We start from the raw sequence: 18,873 nt of genomic DNA, 5'->3' as shown, positions 1-18,873 counted from the left end.
ATAATCAGCCAAAGTGTGCATTTCTGTGAAACACATTACTTCCTTAGCATTTTTGTATGAGCTATATAATTAGTAAACCGCTACAGCTAGCCTAACCCCACTATTATAGTTATGTTTCCTCAATAAAACTATATACTAGCCGAATAGTTAATTAATCCTGTTTTCGGGGTCTAATGAAGTTGGTGTGGTCATTTAATAATATACTGGTATCTCATAAGTTGGTTATTTATTACCCCTTACCATCTTAATTCTACATTGCAACTCAGCGAAAAGCTTAAACCCTTTTGTGTTTTTCTTCACTACCGGCCAAAAGTCTCTGACGTAATGGAGATGAACATGCTAGTTTCTGCGGTGGAATGGGTATACACCCACTTGAGGTTATCGGACGTGGCTTTAGCCCTAGTAGGGCTTTTTCTTTTTAGTTACTTGCGTGAAAAGTTAGTGAGCAAAGGTGGGCCAGTGATGTGGCCAGTGTTGGGAATCATACCGCCGTTAGCCCTAAACAAACACGATCTGTTTGGTTGGTGCACCAGAGGCGTAGTCAGAGCTGGTGGGACGTTTCATTACAGAGGAATTTGGTTCGGTGGGTCTTACGGAATTATGACCGCGAATCCTGCAAACATCGAGCACATTCTCAAAACCAATTTCAAGAACTATCCAAAAGGTGCGTTCTATAGAGAGAGGTTTCGTGAGCTTCTTGAAGACGGGATCTTTAATGCTGATGGTGAGCTTTGGATGGAAGAGAGACGTGTGGCTAAAACCGAGATGCACTCTTCTCGTTTCTTGGAGCACACGTTTGCTACCATGAGAGATCTGGTGGACCAGAAGCTCGTGCCGCTGATGGAGAAGTTGTCTACTTCTAAGAGAGTCTTTGATCTACAAGATGTGCTCCTGCGTTTCACCTTCGACAACATCTGTATCTCTGCATTTGGGGTTTATCCGGGATCTTTAGAGATCAATTTACCTGAGATTCCTTTCGCTAAGGCTTTTGAGGAAGCCACGGAGTATACACTTGCAAGGTTTCTGATACCTCCTTTTGTGTGGAAGCCATTGAGGTTTCTAGATATTGGGTATGAGAGAAAGCTGAAAAAAGCGGTCAGAATCGTTCATGCATTTGCGAATAAGACAGTGAGAGAGAGGAGGAACAAGCTGAGGAAAATGGGGAACTTAAACGAGTCCTCTGATCTCTTGTCACGCCTTATGCAGAGAGAGTACGAGAAAGAAGAAGGTATCACAAGAGGAAACTACTTTTCAGACAAGTACTTCAGAGAGTTCTGCACAAGTTTCATCATTGCGGGTCGGGACACTACATCAGTGGCCCTCGTGTGGTTCTTCTGGCTAGTTCAGAAACATCCTCAAGTCGAGACGAACATCCTAAGGGAAATCAGAGAGATCCGAGGGAAACGTACAACACAAGAAACAAAAGACCAGTTCGAGGCTGAAGAGCTTAGGGGAATGGTGTATCTCCAAGCTGCTCTAACAGAGTCACTGAGGCTTTACCCTTCGGTTCCAATGGAGATGAAACAAGCTTTAGAAGACGATGTGTTACCTGATGGGACAGTGGTGAAGAAAGGCGCTAGGATTCACTACTCGGTCTACTCGATGGGGAGAATAGAATCGATTTGGGGGAAAGACTGGGAAGAGTTCAAACCAGAGAGATGGATCAAAGAAGGAAGAATTGTGAGCGGCGTTCAGTTCAAGTACGTTGTGTTCAACGCAGGTCCGAGGCTATGTGTTGGGATGAAGTTTGCGTATACACAGATGAAAATGGTGGCTGCAGCAGTCTTGATGAGGTATTCAGTCAAAGTGGTTCAAGGACAGGAGATTGTTCCCAAGCTCACGACTACATTGTACATGAAGAACGGTATGCGTGTTAAGCTACATCCCCGCAATTCGTAAGGTAAGTTTGGTTTGAAAATTATCGGTTCGGTATATTATGGATAACAAAGTCGTACTCAGTAAAATAAGTTATGTTAGACGGTATTCAATATTTAGTATTAAAATCTGTTGTGGTGGTATATGTTTAACTAAATACACTTATGTTTTCACAATTTGACACTATCATGGAAACAAAACAATCTATTGTTTATTAAAAAAGCTCTAAAGCTATACTGAAAAGTGTCCAATCCAAGTACAGTAAGAATGCGAGAATAAATTATGTACAGAAAGAATAAATGGAGAACTACAAAATCTTGTATTCCCCTAGAGATAGAAACAATGGCGAAGCCCTCAGAAAAAAATAACGGGTTTCGTTCACCTTGTGGTCCATGATCTGATGAAAAAGTACCTTTCTTAATAGAGCTTGATGCGAACTGCAATAGTGGTGCGGCAAATGGGACACTTATCAATGTCTTGTCCACATCCATGGCAAGTCTGATGGCCACAGTTGAATGCCGTGTTCTTTGCATTAACCAGACAGATCGGGCAACTCTGAAATTCATTTTAAAATTTTTGGTTAAATGATATATAAATTATGGCACAGTTTCTTTATGATTAAAAGACATGTATACAAACCTCTCTCTCGTTACTACTAGCAGCTGAAGTAGGCGGTGCAGTGGCTGCAACAGTGCTTGACCAGGAAGTTTTCGGGGTGGTGTTCAGAAATGGGTTAGTAGCACTGATTGGTGGTGGAAGAGCAATCTTGTTTGGAGACTTTCCAGTTCTTCGTCTGCAAATATGGAAACAAGGGTCATATAATAAAGAGTTTTGTAGTTGCAGAGGTTACAGTAATACTCTCAATAAAAAAGTCAAGATATAAACCCGAGTAGGCCGAGCTCGAGGGTGGCCTTATACTGAGACGGGATCTCCATCAAGGCGGAAAGTGCAAATTCTGCTTCTTTTCTTCCAGGATCAAGGTTTTTTGCCATAATCTCAGTGAAATTCACAAATTGAAAATTGTCAAAGGCACGAGCAGGGATGTTGTCATCAAACTGTCTCATTGTATCCCAAGGACCATCTCCAACACCGACCAGAACTATCGATAAAGGATATGCACTGCGATTTGCACCGCAAGTTATAATAAAGCACAGAGTATATTATTATATATCTGATTTCGAATAGACATAAGGAGAGATATGTACCTAGCTCTAACGATCGCATCAATGGTCTTTTGTTCTTGTGAGCTGAGGCCGCCTTGATTTGTATCAACACTTCTTGTCACCTGACATTCATAAACATCAGAACCTAGTCAATCATGAGATTAATGTAAGATAATGAATGTAGCAAAACAAGAATCTTTTTATTTACCTGTCCTCCGCTTTCTTCCACAATAGTCATGGCCCTTTCGATAATGGGTGCAAAAGAAGTTGGCCCTGTGACATGAGCGACCAAAGGTAATGTAACAGAACAAAACACACACACACACACACATACACAAGCAGAAAAAGGAGTTTCTTAATGTCAAACCTGCAAGACACAGATGAGGAACAATCTCTCTGTAACGTGAAAGGACTTCTTCAAACCCGTTACAGAATGTATCATTCGGATAGAAACTGAAGACATGCTGATCATGTGTTGTAGCTGCAAGAATCAAACATTAAAATGAACATTTTTCTCTTAAAACATACAGTGCTAATAATAACAAAGTATTTTTTGGTTTGTTTTATATCATTACCATCTCCAAATCCATAACAAGGGATCAAATTATCCTCATCAAAACCAGATAAAGTCTTTCCAATGATGGAAATAGCTTGCTGGTACGGGTTTGGAGTTGTTCCAATGTAATGCAAGCTTTGCCTGTTGAATGATCTCGCTCCTTGAATTCAAAATCAAACCCACCAAAACATTACTTATAACCTTCAATTGCTTAAACATACATCATTAAAAGAAAAAAAGAATTAAACTTTTCACACCTGTCCACTCATTGCTCTTAGTGACATCTATACCAACAATCAAATTCGATGACTCCAAACCAGCATGAGAAAGAGCAGCCGTAACCTATATAATAACATTCAAGAAACAGAATCAACAAACAAAAGAAACGTTCAAGAATCTCTCATAAACATGGCCAACAAAATGGAAACTGGACCTCATCAATGGAACGGTAGTAATCACCAATCTGAGAATACTTCTTATTGCCTTGGTTCTTCACAGACCTGGAACTGGAAGATGAAGCAGGAACCTCTGGAGTGTAGTTTAGATTGTGTCCGTAAGAAGATGAAGAAGCACTTTGAGAATATCTACGACTGCTTCTCTTGCTCGAGCGTTTTGAACTGCTACTTCCCATCATAGATTAATCAAACTGCCTTGCACACACAAAAAAAAAAAAAAAAAAATCAATTTTGCTGGAGACTTATCGATCTGATGAAGTTCTTCTCTTCTTTTTTTGACATTGTTTGAATCAGTAAAGTTCTTGTTTTTTTTTTATTACATTAACATACTAAAATCATCAAAAAATTGATTTTTTTTGGAAACTGAAGCGTCGTCGGCCGGTAGTGAAAAGATCCAACTTTTTTTATTCAATTGATCGTAGAAAGAAAAAAAAGAAAAAAAAACTTGGAGAGAAGAATGAGCAGTAAATTTGAAAGTGCAATTATGTTACCTTTTATTAGGAATCGATTTTGTCTTTGCGTACACTGAATCTGCTGAATGAATGATGCTTTGTGAAAATCAATTTTTTTAGAATGCAGAGTTTGTTATATACAAATTCAGTTAGCTATAATATCGGGGAATGGATTTATCACTACTTCCTTAAGCAAAATCTTTTAACTAAAACATCTCTTATCTAGGTAAGATTTGATATCATCTTCCCAAAAAACAAACAAAAAAGAAAAGACTAAACGGCCTTTAAGTTTTAACATAGTTGGGCCAAAAGTAAACGGGCTTAAGTTTTAACATAGTTGGCCGTACAAATAATACAAAAACAAGTCTATTAAATTAATTAAAAAAAAATATAAAATGGAAGAAGACAGAGTCAGTAAACTAACCAAACCCACCGCCGAGATTGCTTTTTCTTCTGTCTTCTCCGCCGTCGAATTTGAAGTTCCTCCGCCGTTGAAGATCGGCTCTTTGTTTCCAACCTACTCCGATATACCCTTTTCGTAAATCTCCATTCTCAGATCAGTGACGGCTGTTTGGTAGAGAAAACGCTGTTTTTTTCGATCTTCCATTTTATTCCAATTTTGCCTCCTTGACGAAGCAATTTTTGCGTTCCAATTCCTTGCACGTCACTGTTGCGATCCTAGATCGGAGAGAAGGCCAAATCTTCTTTACTGATCGTACGGTGGTGAGATGGCTAACGGAAACGATGAGGACACCGATGCTGTCCTCAGCGACGTTGAGTCCGACGAACCAGCGCCTGTTGTTTTGAAAGATACGCCGCGGGAAGAAGCGTCGGAAGAGAGGATAAATGAACTAATCGCGGAACTCGATCGTGAGAAGAAAGCTCGAGAAGCTGCTGAGAGTTCGAAATCGGAGCTCCAGGTGTCGTTCAATCGGTTAAAGGCTCTTGCTCACGAGGCTATCAAGAAGCGTGACGAGTCTAAGCGAGAGCGAGATGAAGCCTTGAAGGAGAAGGAGAGTTTAACGAAGGAGCTTGAGAATGTGAGTAAAGGTAAAGATGAATTGATTATGCAGCAGGATGAGATGTCGAAGAAGCTTGAAGAGGCTGTGAGATCTAGAGATGTTTTGAAAGCAGAGATTGAGAATTCGTCGCATATGTTGGTATCTGGGATTGAAAAGATTTCTGGTAAAGTAAGCAGCTTTAAGAATTTTTCAAATGGGGGTCTTCCCAAGTCTCAGAAATACACTGGTCTAGCTTCTGTTGCTTATGGGGTTATTAAGCGTACTAATGAAATCGTGGAGGAGCTCGTTAGGCAGATTGATACTAGTGCAAAGTCGAGAAATGAAGCTAGGGAGCAGATGGACCAGCGGAATTATGAGATAGCCGTTGAGGTTTCTCAGTTGGAGTCTGCTATCAGTAATTTGCGATTGGAGGTTGCGGAGAAGGCTTCAGTTGTTGATGATTTAGAGAGGCGTGTGAGTGAGAAAGATAAGAGGATTGCTGAGCTTGAGAAAGGTAATTTAGAGAAGGTTAGTGTACTGGAAGGTGAAGTTCTGGAGTTGAAACAGTTGGTTGATGAGTATGATGGAAAGTTGAAGGCTCTGGAAGTGAAGATGGTAGCTCAGCGTCCTTTGTTGATGGATCAGCTGAATCTTGTGTCAAGGATCCATGACCAGCTTTACGAGGTTGTAAGGATAGTTGATGGAAAGAGTTCAGAACAGTCAGATTTTTCTGAGTCTTTCTTTATGCCTCAAGAGACAGAGATGGAAGAGAACATTCGAGCTTCTTTAGCAGGTATGGAATCCATCTTCGAACTGACCAAAGTGGTTTCTGGGAAAGCACAGAGTTTGGTGGATGAGAATAGCCATGAACTGAAGAATTTGAATGAAACCGTGGGTCTATTAGTTAAGGAGAAGGAACATATTGGTACTTTGCTGAGGAGCGCTTTGTCCAAAAGGATGATCGCGGAGCAGCCATTCCAAAAAAGAGAAATGTTCCAGGCTGCAGAGAATGGTTTGAGAGATGTTGGTGTTGATTCCAAATTCAATAAATTCTTAAAGGATGGCAAGGTTCAGGACTCCCATAGTGATAGTACTGATGATCATAGTACAGAGGAGAATGAAATATATTCACTGGTGTGTATTCCCTTATGCCGATTATGTTTTTGATGAACTTCATTTCTGCGGGTACCTTGTGACGTCTCCGTATTGGAATGCAGGCCAGCACATTGGAAAATATTGTCAAGGCATCTCAGCTTGAGATCGTTGAACTGCAGCACTTGTTGGAGGAATCAAGGCAAGCTCTCTCACGCATAACTCCTCCTTTATATCTAATAACTTTAGTCGAGGAATTTACTTGGTCGCAAGGAAAGTAGATGCTTAATTATACCTCATAAAATAAGGTGGCCAAGCAACGGTGAGGCAAAGAAAACTTTGATGAAGGTTCTATTAGGAACTTGAATTTCCACTTGTGCTTGCAACATCGTACTTGGTGGTCAATGAAACGTCATGGAAGTGACTGTTTTAAATACATCTCTAAGTGGTTTCTTGAGTAATGCATTTTTTATATGTAATACTCCTAGTTTTCTAGTTTGTTTTGCTGTCCACAGTAATTCTTTTGCTTGCTTTTGTTGATGTATCTTATGCGGACCACTTGTATTTGCATGTATCAACCAGGGAAGAGACTAGCGCTCTTAGGAAACAGTTGGACACTCAAACGAAGGAGCTCAACCAGAGAATGCGCCAAATAGAAGAACTTAAAGAAAAAGAGAGAATAGCGAATGAAAACGTGAGTGAATTTTAGCCTCCTAGATTGCTGTGAAAGCTGATTGTTTTGCATCATTTGGCTTTTTATGAAAAAGTATATAACACTGTCTCAAGATTTTGTTGAACTTTGGGTTCCTTCGGATGATAGGTTGAAGGACTTATGACCGACATTGCTGCTGCTGAAGAAGAAATAACAAGATGGAAAGTAGCAGCCGAGCAGGAGGCTGCTGCTGGTGGAGCTGTTGAACAAGACTTCACATCCCAGGTACGTGATAACTGATAAGTTCTTGAGGTTAGTCTAGTGCAGGAGCATTGTAATTACCCTAGGTGGTTTGTAGTGGATTATAACTATGTTGCCAAGCTCAGTACTAGTACTTATAGTTGAGTCAGTTAACTAGAAAGCTTACCGGTAATAAAGGAAGTTTAGGAGATAGTTAGGGTATCCAGGATTTGTCCTCGGCCTTAGAAATTGGGCTGGGAGTAGAGATTCTCCCTTTTGATTAAGTCTGTTTATGATGTGTAGTTCTTGGTGGAGTGAGTAAAGAAGTTTCTCCGGTTTTGGATCCTATTAATGCACTCTGTTCAAGTTATAGGTATGCCATTCCTGAGACCTAAGGCATGATAGTCTTAACTCTTATTGTTTTTGTTTTTTTAGCTGTCTGTGTTAAAAGAAGAACTTGAAGAGGCAAAGCAAGCGATTGTAGAATCAGAGAAGAAACTAAAGTTTAAGGAAGAGACAGCTGCTGCAGCCATGGGTGCAAGGGATGCTGCAGAGAGATCTCTGAGACTCGCAGACAATAGGGCGACTAAGTTGAGGGAAAGAATCCAAGAGCTAAACCGTAAAGTTGAAGAATTAGAAACCCATAGAGACATGAATAACTCAAACAGAGCTAGATATGCGTGTTGGCCGTGGCAACTTCTCGGGATTGATTTTGTGGGAGGTCGAAGAATTGAGTCGGGACAAGAGAGTGCGAACGAGATGGAACTCGCGGAACCTCTACTATGATAAAACCGGTACTGTATACAAAAATAACATACTCTCTGTATTTGTTTTTGATTTTTATGTATATACCCATCTGAAAAAAAAAAGTTTTTCAAAGCTTTTAACATGTTTTCATGTTGTAATGTTTGACAAAAAAAAAAATTGAAGAGTACGGTGTTTCCCACACCCAACACTACAGTGATCATTAACAAAATGTGATTCTTACCATCCTTTTTTGCTCAAAATCATAGAGTGCAAATGGCTCAGATGATGATGAATCTCATGGATCAAAGTTATAAGAGATGCATCCAAAATTGATAAAACTCAACTTATGTAACTCAATTTCTTAGCTATTTGTTGACTTCATAACTAATCTTATTTACTTTTGCTGAACATAAAATTCAATTGAAAAAAATAGAGCATTTAATATAATAAATAATAATTGTTCATCATAACTTATTATGAATTGATCTTATAGGTATTTTGTACCATAAATAATTGAGAAATATTAGATTAATAGTAAACTATTCATCAACAGATTTCAATTTATATTTACTTATTTTTTTCAACACTTTTTATTTTTCCAAATGACCATGTATAATAGGAAAGCCATTAAAATTTCAGAATGGTAGATAAATTGCTATGTACTACATTTGTAAAAATAAATTAAAATATATTGTAATAAATGTATGCAAAAGATTGTGATTTCGTTTCAAAGTGGTATATATAGTTTCCAAAAAAAGGGTGATATTGATTTATACAGCATTGACTTTTGAACCGTTCAAATTGTAACCCATCAAAGGATTATAACTTGTTGATCTTTATTCTTTTTTGGGTGGGTGAGGAGGAGGAGTCATCATGAGTTCATGACTAATATATTTGTTCATATGAGTAAGTTACCCAAATTAATTGAAAAAAGTTCTATATATGTGAAGGTTATAAAACTCCCCGTTTTGGCTTCAAATTTCTATATGCCTAATCACCTCTAATTTAGTCATATCATAAAAATCTAAAATTTCCTCAAAAATATCAATTTCTTTTTGTTTTATTACGAAACAGCTTTTCAGTTCCACACGTCTGCTCTGAAGACTGGAGATCGCCGGAGGAATAAGGATCTCCAGAAGAAAAAAGAATACCATTAATTTGATCATCAAGACGCGTAAACTCGTCTCAAATTTGTTCGTGGTGTTCTACGTTGTATGTAATGTCACGTCTTTCTTTATATTTTAAATGTTTTATTGTTATCATCACCTTCGTGCTTTGTCGTGTATAAATTTTTTTATGGCTAATCAACATTGCTGATGACACGTGAATGTAGCATTGTTTTGTTAATCTAAGGTGATAAAAGCAAATGAAGTCTTCTGATTTGATCATTCGTGTTTTGTTCTGATCGTATCAAGTGATTGATTTCAGTTTGGTTTATCAAGAAACAGTAGTGATCGAGATGTTGTTGATGACAAGTTGTAATTAAAAACATAACTATGGGAATCTTGTCACGCAGGTAAGAAAAGCCCATTTTATATCTCTTTTCTCTTATTGTTCTCTCTCAGTCAGATCGTTGATAATGTGATTTTTTGTTATTATTAGTAGTAGTAGGAGATCAGAAGAGAGCATGAAGCTTCTTACAACTGCTTTGTTTGCTATAGCTTTTGGCATTCTTCTTGGACTATCTTTTCCATCTTTATGGATCACTCAGGTTCCTTTTATTCTTATCTTCCAACAAAAGTCTTCTTTGTTTCTTAGATTTTTATCCTCCATCTCATGCCATTTTTAATTGTGTAGACGAGTCTCCCCAGAAATCTTCTTCGTTCCATTGCTATCTCACATAGGAATTCAGAAACTGCAACTCCTCCCAAAGCCATTGATATCACAAAGGCATGTTATATGTTGGAATGTACACGTATCTTTTTGATGTTTTAAGAACAAAACCAAAGCTTAATAAGATAATGTTTTGGTTCAGATATGGGAGCCTTCAAATCCTCGAGGCGCTGAGAGATTACCACCCGGTATTATTGCATCCGAATCAGACTTCTACTTGCGCAGATTATGGGGGAACCCTGATGAGGTTTGTTCTCGTTCTTGAAAATTACTACCATCTTTCATGTGTGATCAGTAAAACTAGCTTCAAGTTTGTTTTCTCTGTTTCATCAGGATTTGAAGAAACAACCGAGATATCTAGCAACATTTACTGTGGGTTATAAGCAGAGACACAATATAGATGCATATATTAACAAGGTTTGTGTGATGCCCTTTCTTGTTTTCTCTTTTTACTAAACAGTAAACTCATTATGTATTGTCTACTCAAAAAACCAGTTTTCAGACAACTTTACAATTGTTCTGTTTCATTACGATGGGAGGACTAGTGAGTGGAATGATGAGTTTGAGTGGTCAAAGAATGCAATACACATAAGTGTCAAAAAGCAGACAAAATGGTATATCAATATCTTTGCTTAAGCCCCTTTTAATTTTTATCTGGCTATATGACGTTCTTGACTCTAATATTGTGAATTTCAAGGTGGTATGCAAAGAGATTCTTGCACCCGGACATTGTAGCACAATACGATTATATATTTATATGGGATGAAGATCTTGGAGTCGATCACTTCAACGCAGAAGAGTGAGTTTATTTTAATTACTTTCTCACTTCCATTAGTTAATGAGCTCAATAGAAAATCTCTAACCTATGTTTGTTATTGAAGATACGTACGCATAGTGAAGAAGCACGGCCTTGAGATTTCGCAGCCTGGTTTGGACCCAGAGAGAGGGTTTAATTGGCAGATCACCAAAAGAAGAGAACATAGTGAAGTCCATAAGTATATAAATCTGACTCATAACTTCCTCTCTAGATGATTTTTTATTATCTTACAATATATGTGGCTTGAATCTTAATCAGGGAAACAGATGAGAAACTAGATTGGTGCTCTCATCCTCCACGCCCTCCGTGTGCTGGGTATGTTTAGAATAATCTCTCTATCGATTAATCGAACTCAAGTTTTACATGTCCACATATTTTTTAGCTTAATTTTTGGGTCTCTCATAAAACCACAGATTTGTGGAAATCATGGCTCCTGTTTTCTCAAAAAATGCGTGGCGCTGCGTGTGGCATATGATCCAGGTCACAATTACATTATTATCTCTTGTCTTATTCCACTATTTTAAGAGTTTCCGTTTCCTTTTCCCAAATTCCTGACTTAAACCTAATAATGAACTGAAAACAGAATGATTTGGTTCATGGTTGGGGTCTTGACTTTGCACTCAGAAGATGTGTTGAGGTACACAAAAGACTACCATGTTGCTTAGTGTTTATATTAACGTAATTGCGTATTTGATCGATTAAGGCTTCCATTTTTATGTGGAAAAATGAAGGAGCCTGCATATGAGAAGATAGGAATAGTAGACTCTCAGTGGATCGTTCATCAATTTATCCCTTCCCTTGGCAATGAGGTTAACTAACTTGCTCACCTTCTCCTCTCCAAGGAAAAAGATAACAATCAAAATCTCATTCTTTCTCCTTTTCTTGCCAATATGTTTAGGGAAACTCAGAGAACGGAAAAGCGCCATGGCAAGGGGTAAGAAAACTTGGTTCTGTATTTGCCTTTGTTTGAAAGAGAAGCTTGGTCATGTTTTTGGGAGAGTTTCATGGGTTCTCTATAACAAAAAACCTAGGACTATCTTAGGTTTCTAGATACCTTGACTAGCAAGAAACCTAATAGACCAATCTGTCTTAAAATTTGTGTGTTTTGCAGGTGAGAGATAGATGTCAAATGGAATGGAAATTGTTCGAGAAAAGAGTAGAAAACGCAGAGAAGGATTATTTCAAATCGTTACAAGTTGAAAGCCCATCCAATTCAACCACCTCTCGATAGGACCTTACCATATTAGTAGTTCTTGTAGCCAGGATAAACTTCTGAGGTGCTATATATACTATATAGACTGTCTCAACATATATACATTTTTACAGGTTAGAGATGAACCACATCTCTTTAAACAGATTCCATTGATATTAGTAAAGAGGACTGTCCATAATAATTCATGGTTTTAATCACAAAAAAGATTGTGAGGAGCTGAAACAGAACAGGTGTGTGGACTCTGAAATGATTTGTCAATGCGTCTGGACATTATTACATGGCATTCTTAAGTTAGCGATCGTGAGAGAGTGAGTCTCCACGTGTCGATTACGAGTCGACCTCGGGAGAACAAGGAGCTCTCCACAACGCATCACCTGGTTGGCTGATCGCAATACGTGTCAGAAGATCTACAAACAAAACACAACATAGAAAAAAACAAAACAAAAACAGAGTTTTTTCACTTTTTAATTCTGTTTTCGTTATAAAAAGGACGAACCTACCTTGTGTCCACCACAATCAAGTTGAGACATTGAGAGGGATGAGTCTCTAAGGACAACCTCTCTTGTGTCGACACGTGCGTAGACCACCGCTGGTTAAAAAAACAAAAACAAAAAAACCCAATCGCCCATCGGAACATGAGTGGCGGCTATACTTCCTCTATATTTCTCTTCTTCTAAGGGTTTTTTTTTTTCTTCAAGTCTCAAAACTTTCAAAAGACTCTCTCAGTTTCATCTTTTGTTTATAGAAGCTAAATAAGAAGACATTACAAAGAAATGGGTCTTTCGCAGTTTCCGACAGCGCCAGAAGGAGTACTACCACTTCTGGTGAAGAACACGGTTGTTTTAGTCACTCTGTTAAAGAACATGGTGAGGTCTGTTTTTCAAATTGTGGTATCCAAGAGCGAAGCCTCCATCGACTTAGATGACGACGTGGCTGAAGAGGATTTCTTGAGGAGAAGAGTCTCGATAACGAAGTTCAAGTCTCTGTGTGAGAACAGAGGAGGTGAAGAAGAAGAGAAAGGTGTGGAGTGTTGTGTGTGTCTGTGTGGGTTTAAAGAGGAAGAGGAAGTGAGTGAGTTGGTTTCTTGCAAGCATTTCTTCCACAGAGCTTGTCTAGACAACTGGTTTGGTAATAACCACACCACATGTCCACTTTGCAGGTCTATTCTCTAGTGGTGTGAATCTTTATTTACACTTTTCTTTTCTGCTTTGTTTTTACCTTTTATAGGGAAATGCCACATTCTCTATCCTCTGTTTTACCCTTTTTGGTGTCTATGTTTTTCCCCTTTTTTTTCTTGGTTTGGAAAAGGGGTTTTTTCATAATAAACAATGACTTTAATTGTTGTATGTGTGTGCTTTCCCCTTTTTCTTGGTTTTAAAAAGGGGTTTCATCTCTTGTCTTATATGAATGCAGAACGCATATTTCAACTCTTAAACTCTTGTATTTTAACATTTTCGAAAGAATTATATTCTATATCTTCTTGCACTTTAATTTCATGTATTCATGATTAGTGTGACAATCTTGCATTTAAATGTGAAACTAAGAGTATATAACTTGTATAGTGTAATGGTTTGTGTTTGTGTAGTTAGTTAATATTCGAATCCAAACCAGATTTTGTATGTTATCAGAAACAAAAATTGCGTGGGACTAAAGATCTAAAAGTACATAATATTACGTTTAGTACTAATCATAGTCTTTATTTCCATGCACCTTTTGTAGACAAAGGTAACAAGAGCACCCATTTTGTTACAAAACAAAAATAAAAACAAGAAGAAGAAGAACACAATATCATTTAATACAATCTATATAGAATATGCCAATATGGTATGCCACTAGCTTTTATCATTTCTTATTCTTTGTCCGCATACGGCATACACTAGGCGCTCTTAGTCATCCACTTACTGAACTTCGTATGCTCAAACTTGATGAACTCCTCTGCCTCTTTGTCAACATCCTCCGCTTTTGCAACCTCTCTCGTGCCCATCTTCTCGCTCTTCGACCTCCTCACATCTGCATACTCGAAGCCCTGAATCGGATCTTCTGCTGAAAAGACAGCTCTGAACTCCTTCATCGAGTCCCGGTGGTGATGATTATGATGATGATGATGAGATTTGTGATTGGAGGAGTTTCCAAGAACCATCCTTAAAACTAGAACCCTTTAGCTGTCTTTTGTTTCGAGTGTTGTTGTTTTGGTAGCGATATCTTTGAAAGCTATCGTAAGGGTCGTTTATATAAGAAATGTAATGAGGTTACGAAGTCAACATAATAGATGGGCGTGAATCCGATTCCCATTTTTCTTTATGTCTTGTCCGAGCAAATATAGAAATATACTCCTAGAGGTTTGGCTGATTTTAAATATATTCTAATGCACATGTCTAGAGATATGGCCTAATGACATAGGTAAGGGATCCAATACGAAACATAGCGTGTGAGAGATTAGCTTTAAACAATAGCAAAATTGATTGGTCGAAAACTTCAACAACTTCGTATCCTTGAAGTGGGCCAACGGTTTATAATTTTTCTAAGGTCGTATATGCCAACGATTACAAACGGCGAAATGGTATATGGTAGTTACTGTTGGTTATTCGTCACACTATTATGATCGAATTAGATGCCGATGGCCAAATAATATTGTATCTAATGCGCAACTTGGATGGAGAGGCGTAGGAAAAACGTGGGTCTCTTCGTCGGTCGTCCTGTAGATTTCAGATTTGTCTTTGTTGCTTGGTCAAAAAGTGATGTAGGTTGTGTCAACCTAATTGATCTGGCCCCGCACGGCCCAGCCCATAACATAGTTGAGAGAACCTGTGGATGAGAGCCTAGAAACTTCAAATAATTTGGGAACGACTTGCAATCGTCTCTACAGATGTTTTAGTAATCTTTTGAAAGACGAAAATATTGATTTGCCATTGTAGCACTATTCCGTCTCTAGTTGTCTAAAAGTTATCTGATCATAACGCCCTTTTAAACATCTTAAAGGCCAAGATCTTGAGGCAACGTGTAATACCAAGAAAAAGAAAATCATTTTCCAACAAAGCCTAAGGGGGTGGTATTGGAGGCGAGAATTAGAAAAAAATTAATGACATAATTCATAGATTTTCTTGTATTGTAAAAGATTGTACCGAAATTGATAAGTGGGGAAAATATAATGATCAATAAATTTATTGAAAAAGTAAATATAAATGTTTTACATAGCTTCCATATCCACATATAAATTAAAAAACTTGCACCTCACTACAAGACTAGAGACAAAAGAGAATAGCACTATAATACCTTGTTTGGTCACTAGCATAATGCTCCAAAGCATAGACACAAAAACAAACCCTAAGCTTCCTATAGTGACTACTTAGCTGCTGCTTCATTTCCGGTGCTAGAATCATCTGGCTTGGTCATAAGATTTTGAAGTATGTTCGTCTCAACGCTCTTGTTACGCTGCAGCGATGGAGTCCGGTGAAGCTTGCACCTAAATGACCCCGTGTGAGTGGTCGGTGAGCAAATGCAGTTGGTCTTAGTGATGCTGGTCTGCCGGGATAGCCCGCCAAGGCCCGTCTCCCCTATGGAAGCTTTAGTCTCCATGATTCCTTTATCGTTCATAATTTGAATATGAAAGAGAAAAAGAGCAATCAAAGATGTATATATAAAAAGATTTTAACCTCTTTATCCATTTTATATATTGAAGAAGCTTCAAGGCTGAACAAATCTTTTTCTACTTGCATGATCATCACGAGAATGATGATGGACTCCATCAAGGACCAACTGTATCCTTTAACTTCTCATAATGTTTCAACTTTCAACTACTCCTAACTCCAAAAGCCACATCGGTCCTTAAGTGGATAATGATTCACTATTAATATGACTTCCATCATTCATCGATTATAGTACTCTTTTATAAATGATGTTTAGAGATATCATATATATATATAAATATATATATATATATATATTTTGTCATCTGGTATTATTGATAAACTAGGTGGAATACATTTTAAAATATAACTTAACCCGGCGGAAGACAAGATTTCCCCGGAGTCTAAAGCCCAAAAAAAGGAAACAAAGCCGGCAGACGAATAACAATCCCCGAACGCATAAGAAAAACCAACAAAGAAAACAAACAACAAAACAAAACATTTTAACTTTGGAAAGAGGATCAACCCAAGAGCTAAAAACAAAAGCAAACTAGGCTGAACCTTTATGAAATAAACTAGTCTCCAAACGCATGGTTTCTTCTTCTGAAGCTCTTGTAGAAGAGTTTTACCAAGGATGTCCAAGGCAAATCCAATAATAACAACCACCACCTCTTATCAATATGAGAGCCAATCTCTCGAAACAAGAACCAAGAACTTCATAACCCGGCAAACAAGACTCGAACATTTCCGGATACGACGACGACGACTACAACGTCCCATAACGTCTAGATAGAAGCCTTCAAAACACAATCAAATCTAAACAGATCTGCAATGCAAGACAAGGAGCGAAGTCTAACCGAGATAACTATCAACCACAACAAGCCACAACAATGAGAAGAACCAACTGCATACAAAGGATACTAGCATTTCTTCAATCAAAACGAAGCCTAAGCTTAGAGAGGGAACACGCCTTTTAGGAATCCAAGGAAGGGCGAGATAAACAAGGGTGATAGGAAGGTAAAGGCTGGGCAGGTAACGCAATCACAACCACACAACACTGACGGCTTCAAATCGAACATCACATGAACGAAAGAACACAGGAAAGGACCTAGCAAGGAAGATACCTTATTCTTCGAGTCATACAGTGGATCTACCAGATCCGGAATTGCTAGCATCTTCTCTGCAAAATGACACTTCCAACCACCTCCACAAACCCAAATTGAAACTCTAAGCAGACCAAAAGATTCCCCAGTCCAAGGCCAAACATCTACTTAAACGACTAACCCAAGAAATTGAAACAAACTAAAACAGTTCCATTTAGCTCTAGACAACGGTGAAGAAGATATCAGCAGATCAGCTTACCGAGCTAAAGAAACAAACGAGACCACAACCACAGATTCGAGAGCAACTTTTGGGAATCACCATGAAACTCAAAACTCTGTCGAATCTTCCAAATAATAGATCTAGGAAACCCAAGAAAAAACTCTCTAAGGAGAAGCTGGCCGCCGACGAAACTCGCAAGCCCCGCCGTGAAGATCTGCCGTCTCAACCAAAGTGAAGCCAATCTCCACCGAAATCCAAGAGTTAAAGGAAGCGAGGAACTAAACAACAAACAGCAAAAGAGAGACTAAGGTACCCTCTCACGGCAGCGGCGAGGAGCGCTGACCACCGGAGAGGGCAAACGGAGAACTGAAGCTTGTTGACGGCTAGGGCGAACTCTTCGTTGGGAGAGATATATCACAGAGATATCATATTTATATAATAACCTACTATATGTGCAATGCAAAAAAAAATTCAAAAAGATATTCAAATTCAATTGAATATTATCTTTTCAAATTATATATGTGAAATAATAATAAATTAAAACTTATATAAAACATTATTTTATTTTAACTGAATCAGTTCTTTATTAATTTTAATATATATTAAATACTTCTACATGAAATTAAAAAATTAAAAGAAAATCACTTTATTTCCTTTTATTGATCCGTTTTTTCTTCATCCTGTATGTACTTAATTGTGACGACTGATGTGATCATCTAAAATCAAAGACAATCACAACATCTTTCCATATCAAATCATGAACTAAAATATTTGGGATTATTATAGAATTAGGCATTTGTTTAGCTAAATATTTGAAATTAGGGACTTTTGTCCATACTTATAAGAATAGGCATTTTTTTACAATTTTATCCTTCATTATCTATATCTTCTTTCTTTCTTCTTCTCCGACTAACACCATCACAAAACACACTTTTCCACCATCAACAACCATCTATGAGAACCAACAAATTCAATGAATTTAATAAATTGTGTTAATATGTAAAAGAAACTAAATCCTAAAAGGATTATGTCTAGAGAACCCTTGGGTTCTTCGAATCATAAACACTAATTGAATTAAAACTTCTAATTCATTTTCAAATCTGAACAAAAACTAAAAGTTACATGTTTTGTGATTGACAAATCTTGAATAAAATTAGTAGGTAACTGATTCAATCGCCAGCCTTGAACGACGGTAACCATCTTCAAGGTGGAACTCACTATGATCGTCACCGCCGTTGATAAGATTCGAGATCTTGCCATCATCTTCTTAATCGTTTGGAAGTTGGGAAGGGTGAATCGTTGTGAGAAAAAATGAGGGCAGATGAAACTTTCATCACTTGAGTTCAAATCTGCGTCGAGATCCAACAACCTAAGATTCTAATGGATATACGGCTAACAAAGCTTCATAGACAATAAGTCTTTCTTTGATTCACGATGAAGAACTGGATTTGAGAGTCTGAGAAAATATTGGTTCACGGCGGAGAGAAAGAGGAGAAAACAAAGTTGAGCGTTGATGGGGAAGTAAGGACAATTTCGTCATTTTGGTCGAAATAAAATGCATAATCTTGTAAGCACGGACATAAGTTCCTAATTTCAAATATTTAGGTAAACAAATGCCTATTTCTATAATTAATCCACAACTAGGTAGTACCCCGTGCTATAGCACGGGACAAAATATTTTCATATAAATTTTAAATTCGTAAATCGATTAAGAATTATATTAGTCCAAGTGTTGTAGCATAAGTGTGTTATTCTCATGTAATTTTTAAAAAATAAACCTAAACATATTTAGTTTGGAACATGAAACACGTTCTATCCCATCCCCTCA

The 18,873-nt window shown here is 37.8% G+C and overlaps 6 protein-coding genes and 1 pseudogene across 13 annotated transcripts; 4 read left to right on the top strand and 3 right to left on the bottom strand.

Annotated features, from left to right (window-relative positions):
- Positions 1-235: 235 nt before the first annotated feature.
- Positions 236-2,051, top strand: LOC104776745 (cytochrome P450 86B1 pseudogene; annotated as a pseudogene). Its single transcript, XR_015591555.1, has one exon. The product of XR_015591555.1 is annotated as a cytochrome P450 86B1 pseudogene (transcript).
- A 15-nt stretch (positions 2,052-2,066) lies between these two features.
- On the bottom strand, positions 2,067-4,691 carry LOC104776744 (E3 ubiquitin-protein ligase RGLG5-like). 3 transcript variants are annotated; one of them, XM_010500859.3, is made up of 10 exons: positions 4,541-4,691; positions 4,028-4,244; positions 3,852-3,936; positions 3,614-3,754; positions 3,406-3,519; positions 3,247-3,311; positions 3,081-3,160; positions 2,761-2,994; positions 2,515-2,668; positions 2,067-2,430 (listed from the first exon to the last, which is right to left on the bottom strand). In XM_010500859.3, exons 2-10 carry the CDS (start codon positions 4,226-4,228, stop codon positions 2,293-2,295), a joined length of 1,212 nt encoding a protein of 403 aa, XP_010499161.1. In that variant the 5' UTR covers positions 4,229-4,244; positions 4,541-4,691; the 3' UTR covers positions 2,067-2,292. The 3 variants fall into 3 exon arrangements, with proteins under 3 accessions (XP_010499161.1, XP_010499162.1, XP_010499163.1); XM_010500860.3 differs by having other exon boundaries at positions 4,028-4,240; XM_010500861.3 differs by lacking the exon at positions 4,541-4,691 and adding an exon at positions 4,370-4,515 and having other exon boundaries at positions 4,028-4,240.
- Positions 4,692-4,861: 170 nt separating this feature from the next.
- LOC104776743 (uncharacterized protein At3g49055) lies at positions 4,862-8,476 on the top strand. Of its 2 annotated transcripts, none has more exons than XM_010500858.3 (5): positions 4,862-6,636; positions 6,720-6,796; positions 7,177-7,288; positions 7,415-7,531; positions 7,922-8,476. In XM_010500858.3, exons 1-5 carry the CDS (start codon positions 5,230-5,232, stop codon positions 8,270-8,272), a joined length of 2,064 nt encoding a protein of 687 aa, XP_010499160.1. In that variant the 5' UTR covers positions 4,862-5,229; the 3' UTR covers positions 8,273-8,476. The 2 variants fall into 2 exon arrangements, with proteins under 2 accessions (XP_010499160.1, XP_019099218.1); XM_019243673.2 differs by having other exon boundaries at positions 7,790-8,476.
- Positions 8,477-9,217: 741 nt separating this feature from the next.
- Positions 9,218-13,525, top strand: LOC104776741 (uncharacterized). 4 transcript variants are annotated; one of them, XM_010500853.3, is made up of 15 exons: positions 9,218-9,445; positions 9,662-9,749; positions 9,836-9,944; positions 10,031-10,123; positions 10,209-10,313; positions 10,400-10,483; positions 10,562-10,680; positions 10,764-10,865; positions 10,948-11,061; positions 11,142-11,198; positions 11,297-11,363; positions 11,467-11,520; positions 11,615-11,692; positions 11,782-11,817; positions 11,995-13,525. In XM_010500853.3, exons 2-15 carry the CDS (start codon positions 9,730-9,732, stop codon positions 12,112-12,114), a joined length of 1,158 nt encoding a protein of 385 aa, XP_010499155.1. In that variant the 5' UTR covers positions 9,218-9,445; positions 9,662-9,729; the 3' UTR covers positions 12,115-13,525. The 4 variants fall into 4 exon arrangements, with proteins under 4 accessions (XP_010499155.1, XP_010499158.1, XP_019099217.1 ...); XM_010500856.3 differs by having other exon boundaries at positions 9,222-9,449; XM_019243672.2 differs by having other exon boundaries at positions 9,291-9,445; positions 9,839-9,944.
- LOC104776742 (putative E3 ubiquitin-protein ligase XERICO) lies at positions 12,870-13,436 on the top strand. The gene has a single exon (XM_010500857.3). It carries the CDS (start codon positions 12,870-12,872, stop codon positions 13,266-13,268), a length of 399 nt encoding a protein of 132 aa, XP_010499159.1. The 3' UTR covers positions 13,269-13,436.
- Positions 13,526-13,772: 247 nt separating the features above from the next.
- Positions 13,773-14,312, bottom strand: LOC109131122 (uncharacterized). Its single transcript, XM_019241698.2, has one exon. It carries the CDS (start codon positions 14,234-14,236, stop codon positions 13,973-13,975), a length of 264 nt encoding a protein of 87 aa, XP_019097243.1. The 5' UTR covers positions 14,237-14,312; the 3' UTR covers positions 13,773-13,972.
- A 930-nt stretch (positions 14,313-15,242) lies between these two features.
- On the bottom strand, positions 15,243-15,751 carry LOC104776740 (uncharacterized). Its single transcript, XM_010500852.3, has one exon. It carries the CDS (start codon positions 15,688-15,690, stop codon positions 15,439-15,441), a length of 252 nt encoding a protein of 83 aa, XP_010499154.1. The 5' UTR covers positions 15,691-15,751; the 3' UTR covers positions 15,243-15,438.
- Between the last annotated feature and the right edge of the window lie 3,122 nt (positions 15,752-18,873).

Source organism: Camelina sativa, chromosome 3 (assembly GCF_030686135.1).
Source record: "Camelina sativa cultivar CO46 ecotype springtype chromosome 3, ASM3068613v1".
Taxonomy (NCBI): Eukaryota; Viridiplantae; Streptophyta; class Magnoliopsida; order Brassicales; family Brassicaceae; genus Camelina; species Camelina sativa.
This window is presented reverse-complemented; position numbering and strand designations above follow the sequence as displayed.